At 42.3% G+C, this 13,246-nt stretch overlaps 6 protein-coding genes across 6 annotated transcripts; 3 read left to right on the plus strand and 3 right to left on the minus strand.

The window, feature by feature from the left end:
• Positions 1 to 450: 450 nt before the first annotated feature.
• VTP21DRAFT_5767 (uncharacterized protein) lies at positions 451 to 3,164 on the plus strand (the record flags this gene model as incomplete). The annotated part of the gene is made up of 6 exons (XM_069396324.1): positions 451 to 729; positions 925 to 1,125; positions 1,198 to 1,501; positions 1,574 to 2,042; positions 2,109 to 2,729; positions 2,798 to 3,164. 6 exons carry the CDS (start codon positions 451 to 453, stop codon positions 3,162 to 3,164), a joined length of 2,241 nt encoding a protein of 746 aa, XP_069247848.1.
• A 314-nt stretch (positions 3,165 to 3,478) lies between these two features.
• On the plus strand, positions 3,479 to 3,820 carry VTP21DRAFT_5768 (uncharacterized protein; the record flags this gene model as incomplete). The annotated part of the gene is made up of 1 exon (XM_069396325.1): positions 3,479 to 3,820. One exon carries the CDS (start codon positions 3,479 to 3,481, stop codon positions 3,818 to 3,820), a length of 342 nt encoding a protein of 113 aa, XP_069247849.1.
• A 290-nt stretch (positions 3,821 to 4,110) lies between these two features.
• Positions 4,111 to 4,715, minus strand: VTP21DRAFT_5769 (uncharacterized protein; the record flags this gene model as incomplete). The annotated part of the gene is made up of 2 exons (XM_069396326.1): positions 4,111 to 4,274; positions 4,349 to 4,715. 2 exons carry the CDS (start codon positions 4,713 to 4,715, stop codon positions 4,111 to 4,113), a joined length of 531 nt encoding a protein of 176 aa, XP_069247850.1.
• Positions 4,716 to 5,016: 301 nt separating this feature from the next.
• Positions 5,017 to 6,651, plus strand: VTP21DRAFT_5770 (uncharacterized protein; the record flags this gene model as incomplete). Its single annotated transcript, XM_069396328.1, has 4 exons — positions 5,017 to 5,131; positions 5,196 to 5,360; positions 5,417 to 5,479; positions 5,540 to 6,651. The coding sequence occupies 4 exons, from the start codon at positions 5,017 to 5,019 to the stop codon at positions 6,649 to 6,651; spliced, it is 1,455 nt and encodes a 484-aa protein (XP_069247851.1).
• A 423-nt stretch (positions 6,652 to 7,074) lies between these two features.
• Positions 7,075 to 7,968, minus strand: VTP21DRAFT_5771 (uncharacterized protein; the record flags this gene model as incomplete). The annotated part of the gene is made up of 3 exons (XM_069396329.1): positions 7,075 to 7,117; positions 7,198 to 7,813; positions 7,875 to 7,968. 3 exons carry the CDS (start codon positions 7,966 to 7,968, stop codon positions 7,075 to 7,077), a joined length of 753 nt encoding a protein of 250 aa, XP_069247852.1.
• A 1,459-nt stretch (positions 7,969 to 9,427) lies between these two features.
• VTP21DRAFT_5772 (uncharacterized protein) lies at positions 9,428 to 12,542 on the minus strand (the record flags this gene model as incomplete). The annotated part of the gene is made up of 6 exons (XM_069396330.1): positions 9,428 to 10,182; positions 10,252 to 11,010; positions 11,083 to 11,679; positions 11,742 to 11,928; positions 12,003 to 12,144; positions 12,220 to 12,542. 6 exons carry the CDS (start codon positions 12,540 to 12,542, stop codon positions 9,428 to 9,430), a joined length of 2,763 nt encoding a protein of 920 aa, XP_069247853.1.
• Between the last annotated feature and the right edge of the window lie 704 nt (positions 12,543 to 13,246).

A 13,246-nucleotide genomic window follows, 5' to 3' on the forward strand; every position in this document is an offset into this window, starting at 1 on the left:
TTTATGGTATATTCTTTGATTTTTTTTCTTCTCGATTGGTGTTCCCTATGGATTTGTTCGCAGCATCCATTTAATATTTCAGCTGTTTAACAAGCAACCTAAATTTTATTGATTGGGATATTTTGTAAACGGATAGCATCACAAAAGACGTAGGGTATACATTATAGGCTCTTTCGCCATTGTACATTCATACTTTATACTGATAAATTGCTGGAGAGGAGATATTTAAAACGACAGATGTTTTGATTCTTAAATCTTATTTCCATTCGTAGAATTTAACACTATGGTCTTTGTTCTATGTGACGTCACCTTAGCTTGCTCTTGAAAAAAAAAATTGCAAATTTTCAATAGATGTAGATGTCTATCTTTTCCCTTCTGCTTTTTTTTTTCTCTTTCTTTAATCAAATATTACTTCCTGTCGCTGCTCATTCGTCCTAGATATACGTCACTATGATGAAAGTAATGGGCCCTGCCGCCGCGCAGGTTGAAGACACCCAATCCGCACCTTTCGACATATCTTCGGTACGAACTCAAGCCCCTCCAGAGAACCCTCCTGGCACCAAGCGGCTCTTCGGGCTCAAAGATGCCCCGACATATTTCCCCACCCCAGAACAGTTCGAGGACCCAATACGATATATTATGGAAATTAAGGAAGAGGGGGAAAAATATGGTATTGTCAAAATTGTTCCACCTGAAGGGTGGAACCCTCCGTTTGCTATAAATAGCAAGGTACGATAGAGCCTCTGTCAAATGATTAGAAGTGCTTTTTAGAATTATGTCAAGGATGGGCATGGTGCTTTATGTGTGTGGAGGCATATCGGCGGATAAACATATAGCTCCATATCTATATCCATATCTTGCTATTATGTAATATGTTGCTTCATTCTGGTAGTAATCTTCCAAACTATGTTTTTCAAACCACAGGTATTCCGCTTCAAGACCCGGACCCAGAAGCTCAACACTATGGACGGCTCCACCCGTGCTAATATGGCGTATCTCGAGAAACTCTACAAGTTTCACCGGCAGCAGGGCAGTACTGTGAGCAAAGTACCGCAACTCGATAAACGGCCAATAGACTTATACCGATTGAAGAAAGAGGTTGCTCTGCGAGGAGGATATCAAAAGGTAAGCACTCTAAACGGTTGGCTCACCATTTTCTGGTAACACTCCGTTGACATATTTTGTTCATCTTCTTAGGTGACGGAAGATAAAAAGTGGGCGGAAATTGGCCGCACTCTTGCTAACTACCGCAAACAATGCACCTCCCTTTCCAATTCTCTTAAAATGGCGTATGTAAAAGTGGTCATGCCTTTTGAGAACTACCTTGCGCAACAGCTCGACTCCCAGTCCAAAAAAACAGAAGAGGCACTACTACAAGGAGACATTGCGAGGCCGAGTATTTCTTCTCCCGGAGAGGAGACCAATGGTGCATTAAAACGAGAGTCAGTGGAGGATGATGTGCGTCGAAGTAAACGGTCGAAAAATGGCCCCTCAACCGAATGTGAGATTAGCATCATTTTAGCGGTTGTTTTTTTGGATCAATAACCTTGTTTTTGTACTCTAATCTTTGTAGCGACTCCTCCTAGCACACCCACTGCGGCCATCCCCTCCCCTAATAGGAGCGATAAGTCCCAGCAGTCCCCGGGTACAATCGACTCAAACTTTTGCCAAGTGTGTGGTATTGATGATAATCCCGATCAGCTGCTCGAATGCCACGAATGCCACAAACGCTATCACACTTACTGCTTCACTCCCCAGCTAATGGTGGTCCCAAAGCTTGATTGGTATTGTGCAAATTGCGTGGTGCAGACCGACGAAGATTTCGGGTTTGAGGAGGGTAACGAGTATACGCTTGCTGCTTTCCAAAAGAAAGCGGACGATTTCAAGAGGGAATGGTTTGCCGCGCGACGCAAAGGTGCACTGAAAGATAGGCCCCTAACAGAGGCCGAGGTGGAGAAAGAGTTTTGGAGACTTGTGGAGAACCCACACGAACACTGTGAGGTTGAGTATGGAGCGGATCTCCACTCGTCACATCATGGAAGGTATAGTAGGCAACCCCCCTCGCTCATCCATGTGATATAGCAACTATAATTTTATTGCACATTCAGTGGCTTTCCTACCCTGTCTCGGAATCCCGACGAGCCATATTCAAAACACCCGTGGAATTTGAATGTGCTACCCCGCACACCACACTCACTTTTCCGACACCTCCCAACCGATATCCCCGGCATGCTTGTTCCCTGGCTCTACGTTGGCCAATGTTTCAGCACCTTTTGCTGGCACAACGAGGATCACTACACCTATTCGATTAACTATATGCACTGGGGAGAAACCAAGACCTGGTATGGTGTGCCAGGCCCTGCGGCGGAGAAATTTGAGGAGACAATGCGACGTATTGTGCCGGAGTTGTTCGAGCGGCAACCCGATCTCCTCTTCCAGTTGGTGACGATGCTCTCGCCTGCTGCACTTCAAGCACACGGAGTGCCTGTTGTTGCCATCGACCAGCGTCCTGGACAATTCGTGGTTACATTTCCACAGGCCTATCATGCAGGCTTTAGCCATGGATTTAATTTCTGCGAGGCAGTGAACTTTGCAACCCCTGACTGGATTCCCTACGGGCTAGGCTGTGTTAGACGATATCAAGCGTATCGCAAACAACCCGTCTTCTCCCATGAGGAGCTACTTTTAAAAGTCGTTAGCAATGATGCATCCACACGGAGTTCCCAATGGTAATTGTGCTCACCAAATGCAATTCTCCATTAATACATCATTAAATTAGCCCTCCCATTGATTTTAGGGTCCAAAAAGCCCTTGCGGAGATACGGGACCGCGAACTCTTCACTCGCAAGCACGTCCGCGCCAAGTTCCCAGAAATTTCGGAAGTATTGGATGCACAGGACCGCTCTACTGACGAGGAGTACCAGTGCTCAGTGTGTCATGCATATGTTTATCTCTCGCAGATCCATTGTGGCCAATGCGGACCCTCCAAGGTTGCGTGCCCCGACCACATCAAAGATTTGTGCGCATGCCCCATCAGCAATCGTGTGTTGCGTCTACGATTCCACGACTCTGAGGTGGAGGCTTTTGCAGGGCGCGGATTCTGGGAAGCCGTGCTGGTGACACCACAAAAGGAGGAGGCGTGGTCAAGGGTTGCTGTCTTGTAAGCTCTGCAGCTGTTGTTTTACCACTCTTTCGAGCGCCTGTATTCGGAGACACATGTGAAAGTTATATATATGATATTTTCCTTCTTTTAGTGTAATCATTTGACTGTTGAATTGTATACTCCTATTTTTTTCCTTTTCCTTTTCTTTTCTTTTGCATGTTATACTATATCTTTAATTGAACGCTTCCATGTTCACAGTAGTATTAAAGATTATTTATACGGGTTTTAAGGCGCAGCCCGGCCGATTTCACAAATAATATATGGGATTTTCCTCCGAGCAGCGAATTCACAATCAATTTAATGCACATATAGAAAATGAACTCCTTGCGATCGATCTTTCCCCTGATATCCCGTTCTTCAATACCAACCGTCTACTCCAGGGCTTTGCCTCGCTCCCGCTTTTTCTCTACTAATTCTGAGCAAGAGCTATCTCCTGGTGAGCTGCAGATTTATCAGAAGCTCACCGAGCACTTTGCTCCTTCCCGTCTCATGGTTCAGGACATTTCTGGAGGCTGTGGCTCCATGTATGCAGTGGAGATCGTGTCGGATAAGTTTGAGGGGATGTCGATGGTACGGCAGCATCGAATGGTAAACGAAGTTTTAAAAGAAGAGATAGGAGGCATGCACGGCATTCGTTTGCAGACTTCAGCAAAATGAAGGTCCAATGTAATATGTAATGTCTTTTTTTTTTCAAAAGTTTTGTATTAGAATATAAAAGTAAATAGAATTTAACCTTTATTATTATTATTTTGGCTATTCTCATTTTTACAAAGGGCGTTGGTCCCAAAAGAAACGCGCGAATATTGTTCTTAAATAAAAAAGAATATCGTACAAAAAACTTTTCTAGCAAGATGAACTTGTATGCATAATGTTAGGGGGCAATAAACGGGAAAATAGGGCGGGATATTATAGAACATTTTAGAGTATGAATATCTAGGTCTAGATTACTAGAGAAAAAAGGGTTTGCTTTTCGAGGCAGGTGTATCGGACGGTATTAGGGTGGATTTGGGTGCACTTTCAATTTTGGTTGGAGTCTCTAGAGTCTCAGCAGGAGCGGCCTGGCTCGACTGAACTTTCTCTGCAACTATCCGTGCATCCGCTGCTGCTATCACTACATAAGCAATCAAAAAGTTGTAGTATTAGTAACCTAAATCAAAGCCAACGGAGACATGAAGATGAACATACGTCTTTCCCAGAAGAGTTCTTCATCGTCTATCTTGCCATTTCCACTCAATATTCCTCGCATAGCCTCATGCTGCTCCAACTCGCCAAGCTCCTCATCACGCTCCAGCCTCTGCACTACCTCATTCAGCACGTCTGCTCGGATTTTCATTTTTTCTCGATATTCATTGTACTCCATTTTGACCCACATAAGATGGAGTGCCTCAGAACCAACGGTAATATACATCAAGTATTCCCAGAAGAATGGGCCGTAACGGCTCCATTTTGATTTCTGAGTAAGTTGCAGCGATGGATCCACAGGAGGACGCGAAAGACGTGAAAGATCGGTAATGGCCGTGCGAAAAGCAGACCAAAGACGAATTACAACCATTATTTTAGTTTAATCGGCGGCGTGAAAATTACACCTAGAGTAAACTAGTAGTCGTACTTGTTTTCAATCTTGAGATTTTTCAGTATATAAGCCACTACACAGATGTGCATAGATGTGATTTCAATTTTTTCATCTAACTCTGGTTTCTCGGCTAAGGGTTACCGAGCTTTGTACTATGACCTATTTTGTTTCAACGGGAAATGTATTATCAAATTACTCTTGCTGGTGTTTTTACAAAGTTAGCAATATATTTCTTTACTCTAACCATTTCACATAAATTTATATATTTTTCGGCGGAAAAATGGAAGAACGCGAAACTCCAGCAAGTCATACGCCCCTTCTCCCGAGCCCGTCTACATTTAAAAATGCAATTCGTGAAAGATTTCGTTCTTTTTCTCATAATTTTACCCTTCAAGGTAACTGGTGTTTTTTTTCCTCATGCTGCACGTCCATTCTCAATCCTACCATTCACTAACTTAGAGCTCAGTGGCGGGCTAGGTGACCTAGGAACCTTGATACCTATATTAATATCCCTAGTGGTAACCAACAATGTTTCTTTAACGAGTTCACTTTTCTTCGGTGGCCTGTGGAATGTTGTGTCCGGGGTACAGTTTCGTATTCCTATGTGTGTACAGCCTATGAAGGGTAATGGAATTTTTAATCAACTTTTTAGCCAGCAATATTTTGACTATTTATTTTAGCAATTGCATCTGTTGCATTGGCTACAAAGATGTCTCCGGCAGAAATTGGTGCGGCTGGCCTTGGTAAGTTTTATACACTTATATCAATATTAAAGCAGAAATAATATGTTCACCTTTTTTCAGGTGTGTCGGCAGTTGTAGCCTTTCTTGGCCTTACCCGTACAATCCGACTAGTCTCTCACTGGACACCAATTGCCGTTATTAAGGGTATCCAGCTCGGGGTCGGGCTCAATTTTGTGATTACCTCTGTTGACCTAGTTAAACAGTCCAACAGCTGGACACAGTGGCATGACAATTACGAGTGGGCACTCGTCTCCTTTCTGTTCGTGATATTCAACTACTATAATACACGGGTACCTTCTGCGCTAGTGCTTTTTGCATTGGGTTTGATTTTGGCGGGCGTTAGATTAGCAACCATCGGGGGTGATGTACCTAGCATTGGGATCTATAATCCTTTTGTGGTGACAGTGCCTACTGCGACAGAATTTAAGAACGCTTTTTTAAATGCTTCACTGGGACAAATTCCGCTCACTACCCTTAACAGTGTCATTGCGCTGGCAGTACTTTCTCAAGAGCTCTTCCCAAAACGACCCGCCGGCACCGTCTCGATCGCTACCAGCATTGGTTTTATGAACATCATTGGATGTTTCCTCGGCTCTATTCCGTATTGTCATGGATCTGGGGGATTGGCAGGACAATATCGATTTGGAGCTCGGAGTGAAGTATCAATCATTATCCTTGGCATAATTAAAATCATCATCGGAATAGTGTTTGGTCCATCTCTCCTTGGAATCCTCAAGGTCTTCCCGCGCTCCATTCTAGGAGTGATGCTATTCGTTTCTGGCGTGGAGTTAGCGATGGCAGCGCGTTCTGTCAATCGCGGAGTCGAGGGCCAGAGGGCGCAAATGCGAAATTTCTTGGTGATGATCTTGACGGGTGGGTTGCTGATTGGGTTTAAAAACGACGGCATCGGCTTTGTTGGAGGATGTATTTCCGCCGTTCTCCTCTATCTTCAAGCCAAGTGGTTTGGGACGGCAGAGGAAGAGGAGGAAACTCAAACCGATACTCGGTGTCCGGAAGATGGACCAAGCAATAAAATGGGCGAGCAGTGCTCTGGGAAGCCACAGGTAGAAGTTGTGGAGGGGAAAGATTATACTCCAAATGAAAATGCGGCAGAGCCTTGTGGAGAATATCAGGAACATCGCATCATTATGGATGGCAATGTGAAACGCTGAATTGCTGGGTTCACTAAATACCTTATATTTTTATATTTTTATATAATCGGCTATTTATCGCCTTTATTTAATATTTAATACAAGTATGTACTTATTTTTTTTTCCCTGAACACTCAGAATCCATTCTCAGAAGAGACACCGGTTTATCGTAGAGAGGTCTATTTATCCAACACTACAATGATATCGTCGCATCGAAGTTTATTTTCCCTAGATAATAAGAAAGGTAAAAGGGCTAGACTAAAGAGAGGGAAAAAGATCGCACGGGAAGGGGTTGCTAAAAACAAGTAAGGATTACAAATTATTAGAGTAAGTAGTAGAGGTGGTGAAAGGGAGTTAGGTCTATATATAAGAGTATATGTCGGGGGTATCCAAAATTATTATAGAATTTAGTTATTGAAAAAAAAAACAGAGCTAAAAAAAATATCAAACAGGAACGTTGGTGTAAAGCAACGCTTCTTGGAGCCGACTAGAGACAAAGATATGAAGAAAAGCAGTTAAAAGCATGTACATTATACCGTAGCTTATAAGCCCAAGCGTATAGCCTACCTGCGCAATTCCTGGTTCTCCCTTGCTATCCGATCCGCTGTCGCAAGCAGATCCCGCTGGACTCTATGCAGGTGCTGCAGGTGCTGCACCGTCTTCTGCAGTAGCGTTGCTTTGCTCATCTTCTTATTGACACAACCTGGCAGCTGCTTTCGCAAAATTTCGAATCCATCTTTTATTTGAGCGCGACGCTTTTGCTCGGATTGTATGTGGATCTGTCTACGCAGCTCTTGAGATGTTTGCTGTTTTTCGAACGGAAGTTTATCGCTGACAGCGTTTTCATTAGCCGCTTCTTCCTCAGTGGTGCTAGAGCTCTTCTCACTCTTTGGCGAGTCCCTCAAATTTTCGATTTGAAGTCGCGCTCGCTTATTTCGTGTGCTCTGCTCGTAAGTGTCTTTATTGTATTGATGGAATTCGGGATAATAGCCCTCAGGTAACGCAGCCATGGACGCCCTAATAGCATCGACAGGCGATGGTGAAGCAATATTAGGATGAAGATAGGATACAGAGGATGGAGAAGGATAATGCAGCGGCTCAGGAGATGGACTGGAATCAAATCCATTGCAATTAAGCGGATAGGGGAGTGGTGTGATAAAGCTGGGTGTGTGAGTGAGTGGAGCTAAAATATATTAATTAGAAACACGATAATATCTGAAAGACCAAATTAATTGCGCAATTACTTGGATAGAAAGCAGATTCTTCCATAATTTCAAGTTTGGGGCTTGTGTATCCGGAGAGAACGAAACCGTCCATATTGCATTGTGGGGGGATCATGAGTGTGTCTTGAATTATGGAAAATGTGTATATAAACTTGAGGTATAAGGGCGATAGCACTGTTATAAGAAGGAAGGGTATTGATAAAAGTGCTAGAGAAGGGTTACGATGTGGAAGGAGGGGAGAGAGCAGAAAGAGTGTTAATTGTGAAATGGAATGGTGCCTCTCTTCTCCGGGTTTCTTCAATGATGTTTAGTAAAACATAAATAAGGACAAATGAGAGACTAGGATTCTCTAAAATTCGCGTAAGCTGAGACCGGGATGGAGAAGAGAGCAAAAGAGAAGAAAACAACTATAACAGCTCAAAAAGTGAGTAACGCAATTGTCCATTCGCTTGTTTAATGTTACACTCATTATCCTGAGTTGTAATTCGATATGTAGTATTTTCTCTCTTAACATTGCGTTCGAGACATCTTGGCTAACTCCAATCTATTCTAATTTTTCCACTGCACTCACACTGGAGCATTGTTTACGCGCTGTTTCATAGCAGGATCGATGTTGATTAAGGTGCTTAAAGAGGCCAGGTGTAAACATGCTCTCCGGGGTTTGGACGGATCAGAGTATATATATGTCTTCCGCCCAACCGGGTTTACCGCGATTATCTCTCCGACTGGTAAAGGTCGGCTAGTCGCTTATGTACGCACAAAACACACCAAGCCTGATGGATCGCATATAGGTTCGAAGCCCCCGTAACTAGACGGATTCATATTTTTGATCTTACGTTTTTCGGCCCCTGACAAAGGCGGAGGTACAACAGCAAATGAAAATCGATATCTGGAATTTAGAAATTCTATTAAAAATAAGGCTCAATAAGGCTTGATCAAGTGCTTCTTTAACCCCAAGCTAATTGCGGCACTTGTCCAATACCATTTGATTATGTGAGGACTACAAACACTTTGTGTTGTCGTATATAACACAGACAATAAGGGGAATCACCAACAGTTATTCTTTGTACCAGAGTAGCGATGATGGTAACTATTACAAGCCAAATTCGCATACGATGAGATATTTAAAACCATATATAGAACATCAATGGTAATCAATCTGCGGCATCAAATAAATTTTAGATTTTCAGTGTATAAAGAGAAGGACCCTCATGGAAATGATTAATACCAATCAATCAAAATAAATTCCATCTTTGGTTGTCGACTTACTTTTTATCTAAAATGCCTCATAAGAATGATTCATAAGGTCTAGATAATCTTTACCGATAAACATCCTTGGCCACATTCGTAGAAATACAGCCACAAAGTTCATTATTCTATATATAAAATCATTGGGACTCTTAGTGGTCAATGCATACTCATTTTAAAATGGTTTTTGATCATTATTATTATTTCACTATACAAAAAGATTGGCACATGCCAAAGGAAAAAGAAGGAAAAAAAGTGTTTAAATAAAATATTGTCATTTTTGTAGAGAGCAGGGTAGTAAGAGGAGAAAGAGGAAGGCTGGTATATCATTTTGTTCCATTGACGTTCTTATTTGCGACAACCATCTTCCCGAAATAGGCGCTTAACGTTCCAAGCGAATTCGCATCCTCCAGCTCTGAATCTTCCGCTGCGTTTTCCGCAACAGCTGGGACAATTGCTGACAATACAGACAAAGGTTGCTCCTCTTTGCTTTCTTCTTCCTTCTGTGCTCCGTCGTTACCATCAATCTCATCAGAGGCTGGGCGCTGGAAAACCTCATCCATATACGCCTGGAAGAGCATTGTAATTGGAGGAAGCATATGCGACGGTGCATTGAATACCCGTTGTGTTTTATTGGGTAGCTTTCCAACTGCTGTAGTATCGACGTCGACCTTGGAGGATGAACTTGCAGAAGAGGCGCCGAAAATATCTGAGAAGAAGGATGTGGGTTTCTTCGCCTCCAAAGAAAAGGTTGTGGCTCCCTTTCCTGCTGCTTCTGCTTTAGTTTCGACAATATCTTTGCCTAAAATTTGGAGATCCCAGTTTGCATCCAAGAATACAATGTCAGAATTTAATGTCAAACTCCGTTGGTGTGAAGGATCGGATGTGATATTGGAGCGTGGAAGACATAGAAGGGCGCGAGTTGAAGTATACACACGGTGAACAAGCATGGGTACAGCGGATTCAGGATTGAAGGCAAGGAAAATGGTTTGATTTGATGGAGCGTGAGTAGATACAACAAAATGAGGTGAGGCAAGGTCGATAGAGAGTTGAGCAACAGATAATTTGCATGACCACCAAACTATTTGCCAATAAAAATAGGTTTAGTACATGAATTTCGAGCAGAACCAATAATTAGAAAATATGATACCTGTGCAAGTCAACAGATTCCACACGTATAAATGCTTGTTAGTGCAAGCCACTAAGAAGTGGGATCCAGAGCAGAATGCCAGTCGTTGAACAGGCTCATACGAAGGTAACTGGGTAAGAACATTATGGATCATGTTGGTAAGCGGATCCCATAATGTAATCATGTGTCCATACGCCACGGCAAGGATGGATCCGTCATTCGAGAATGCCGCGTCGGTGGGGACATAATCCCTGTAGTATCCAGTAGATCTACATGTCCATGCGGTCTCCATTTCGTTCTCGCTCGTGGACTCGGTAGAATGCCGCTGTAGTTGCCACACCTTGAATTTACCATCACGGGAAACTGTCACGCACATTGGGCTCTCTTTGGCATGAGGATGGAAAACTACACGGGTCACTTCCTTTTCGTGAGGGTAATCCGCTCGAGTATTCAAGATATAAGATTGAGTATCCGGGTCAAATTGCCAGAATTTCAAGTACAACTCAGGTTTTGTGTTTTCATCATCGCGTGAATCAACGGTCGCCATCCACTCGCCAGAACGTGAGAAGGCAACATGGTCTACGTGACTTACAGTAATATGTTTATTGTCACTACGCGTGACTCGGTTGGTAGGTGAAACTTCAAGCTCAAGCACATGCTTGTCCGTCCGTGCATTGTAAAACTGTATGGTACCGGGAAGTCCATTAAGGACTATGTTGCGACTTCGAGGTTCCATCACAAGACCAGTGGTAAATGGATTGGTTTCATGATTGGTTTGTGCTAGAATGAAAAAAAGAGGATTTACCAGTATAGAAAGTGTATCCTAATTATAAAGAGGAAGTATAAATGTACCATATTTCAAGCCCTGGACAGCCTGTTTAATTTGCAAATTAAGTGAAGTTATGATTCGAACAGAGTTGTCCATGTGTCCCAGAGCATAAAAGCGTTGATCAGGAGAGATAGTGATCGTTCTAATTTCAGACCCGAGGCGAGGGAGGAATTGTCGGTGGCCCGTCTCTAACTGCCAGATTACAAGCACGGCTTCTTCACCACCTGAGAGAAGATACCGTCCATCATTCGAAAATGCAAGATTATTAACTCTGTGCGCATGCCAGTGTAGAACTGAGGTGACTGGCGATTCAATCTGTTCACCCGAGAAACAATACCACATCGTGATTTTTCCTATTTCGTCCCCAGTTGCAATGCATGCTTCTGTTGGATGGAGGGCTAGGCAGGTTATCGGCTCAGGGGAGATGTAAGTTCGTACGTCGGTGCTTTTTCCTTTAGCTTTACAAACGTGCAATTTTCGAGACGCACCCACGATAAGGTGTTCACCATCAGATGATAAACACATACCCGAGCATTTCTTAGTTTTGAGAAGACGAATAACGTTGGCGGATGAAGAAAGTGGGAAGCGAAGGACAATAGTGTTTCGCTTTTCGATGCCAGCTGCAGGCAAGAATGTGGTGAGAATAAATTTAAACCTTCAAAAGGAGAATCAAAATACTTACAAACTTGTTTCTGAATTTGGTGTTGTCGCTTTTTCGATGCTTTTAGTGTTGCTACATAGATAAAATCTGGATCCGAAGGATGTATCGCCATATGTGTGACAGGAGACCCAATGTCGTGGGTTTTAAGGAGGGAAAAATCGCTGATATCCCAGAGCTTTACAGTACCATCAAGCGAGGCAGAATAGAGCTATTTGAAGGGAAATGATCCAGTAAATAAATGACTTGGAGAGTAGACTACGTAATAGCAAGAAATACACATACCTGATTCGAATCGGTTGGATTCACAAGTGTACATGTAATGGTATCTCTATGTCCACTCTCACTCGAAGATAACGTTCTTACGAGCTCGCCGGTGGCAACGCTATATATTTTTATACTGGTCGATGCGCAGCAAAAGAAGTATCTAAAAAAAAGAAGTTATCATCATTGAACAAATTCGACGAAAACAGCTTAGTGTTGAATGATTTTATAACAGTACCTTGAATCGTTGGTAAAAATAACTGGAAACTGGCTTAAAGGACCACCCGATACTTTGCTGACTGATAACGTTTTTGTGTGTGTTATAGCTTTATGATCGATGGCACCAATCTGTTCATTTTCCTCAGCCTTTGATATTTTGCCCACTGACTTCTTTCCGGGTTTTTCATTCGAGGACAATGCTTGATCAGGTTTTCCTGGTGACTTCGTCGGGCGTGCAGCATCGCCAGTATGAATTAGCTTTTTCATTGAAGGGGACTTATTGTGAGCCTTTTTCGGTGTCACTTTTTTGGACGGCGCCTTTTGATTCCCCGTAAATACCATTCCCACTATCAAATTTCTATGTATCCTTTTAGAAAAAGTATTATACTAGTTCAAGTATCTAACTGCAAAACTATAATTCAAACGTATGAAATGTAAACAACTGCGCCATTCAAACACAGTCATTTGTGACTACTGATTATCTGGGATCATTTTATGAAAGAATTTCATGCCACTATCGAGGAATGTAAAAACGATACTAGTTAATTATTTATGAAATATCAACCGCGATAGATATCGAAGAAAAATACATAGAAACCACTAAAAGTGCATATAGTTAATTTTATTCTCATATATTGAATTTTCCGTATATATTATAGCCATGGCTGCTATATATCTACATCCTGGGAACTAGAGTAGTATTATTTTGTAAACCACTTCCCCTCTCCCCCAAAATTATTGATATACTAATCTTAAAAAGGACTGAAAGCTATGTCAATACAAGCTCCAGGAAAATGTCAAGTAAAATAAGCTTTATAGCTGGTAAAAATATCTAAAAAACAATCCTCCGTACGGTAGAGCCTTAAGCATTATAACTAAAAAAGATAGTCAATCAATTATGCATACATACACAACGCACAGAGGTTAGCGAAAAAAATAACGACAAGAATTTATGCAAGGAGGAACTTATAAGAGAAGCTAAAAAACAAGATGCTAAAAAACGATAAGGGTTGTATGACGAAAGGGTTACATAAAATATAAGAAAA

Source organism: Calcarisporiella thermophila (genome assembly GCF_041956535.1).
Source record: "Calcarisporiella thermophila strain CBS 279.70 unplaced genomic scaffold VTP21scaffold_23, whole genome shotgun sequence".
Lineage (NCBI taxonomy): Eukaryota > Fungi > Calcarisporiellomycota > Calcarisporiellomycetes > Calcarisporiellales > Calcarisporiellaceae > Calcarisporiella > Calcarisporiella thermophila.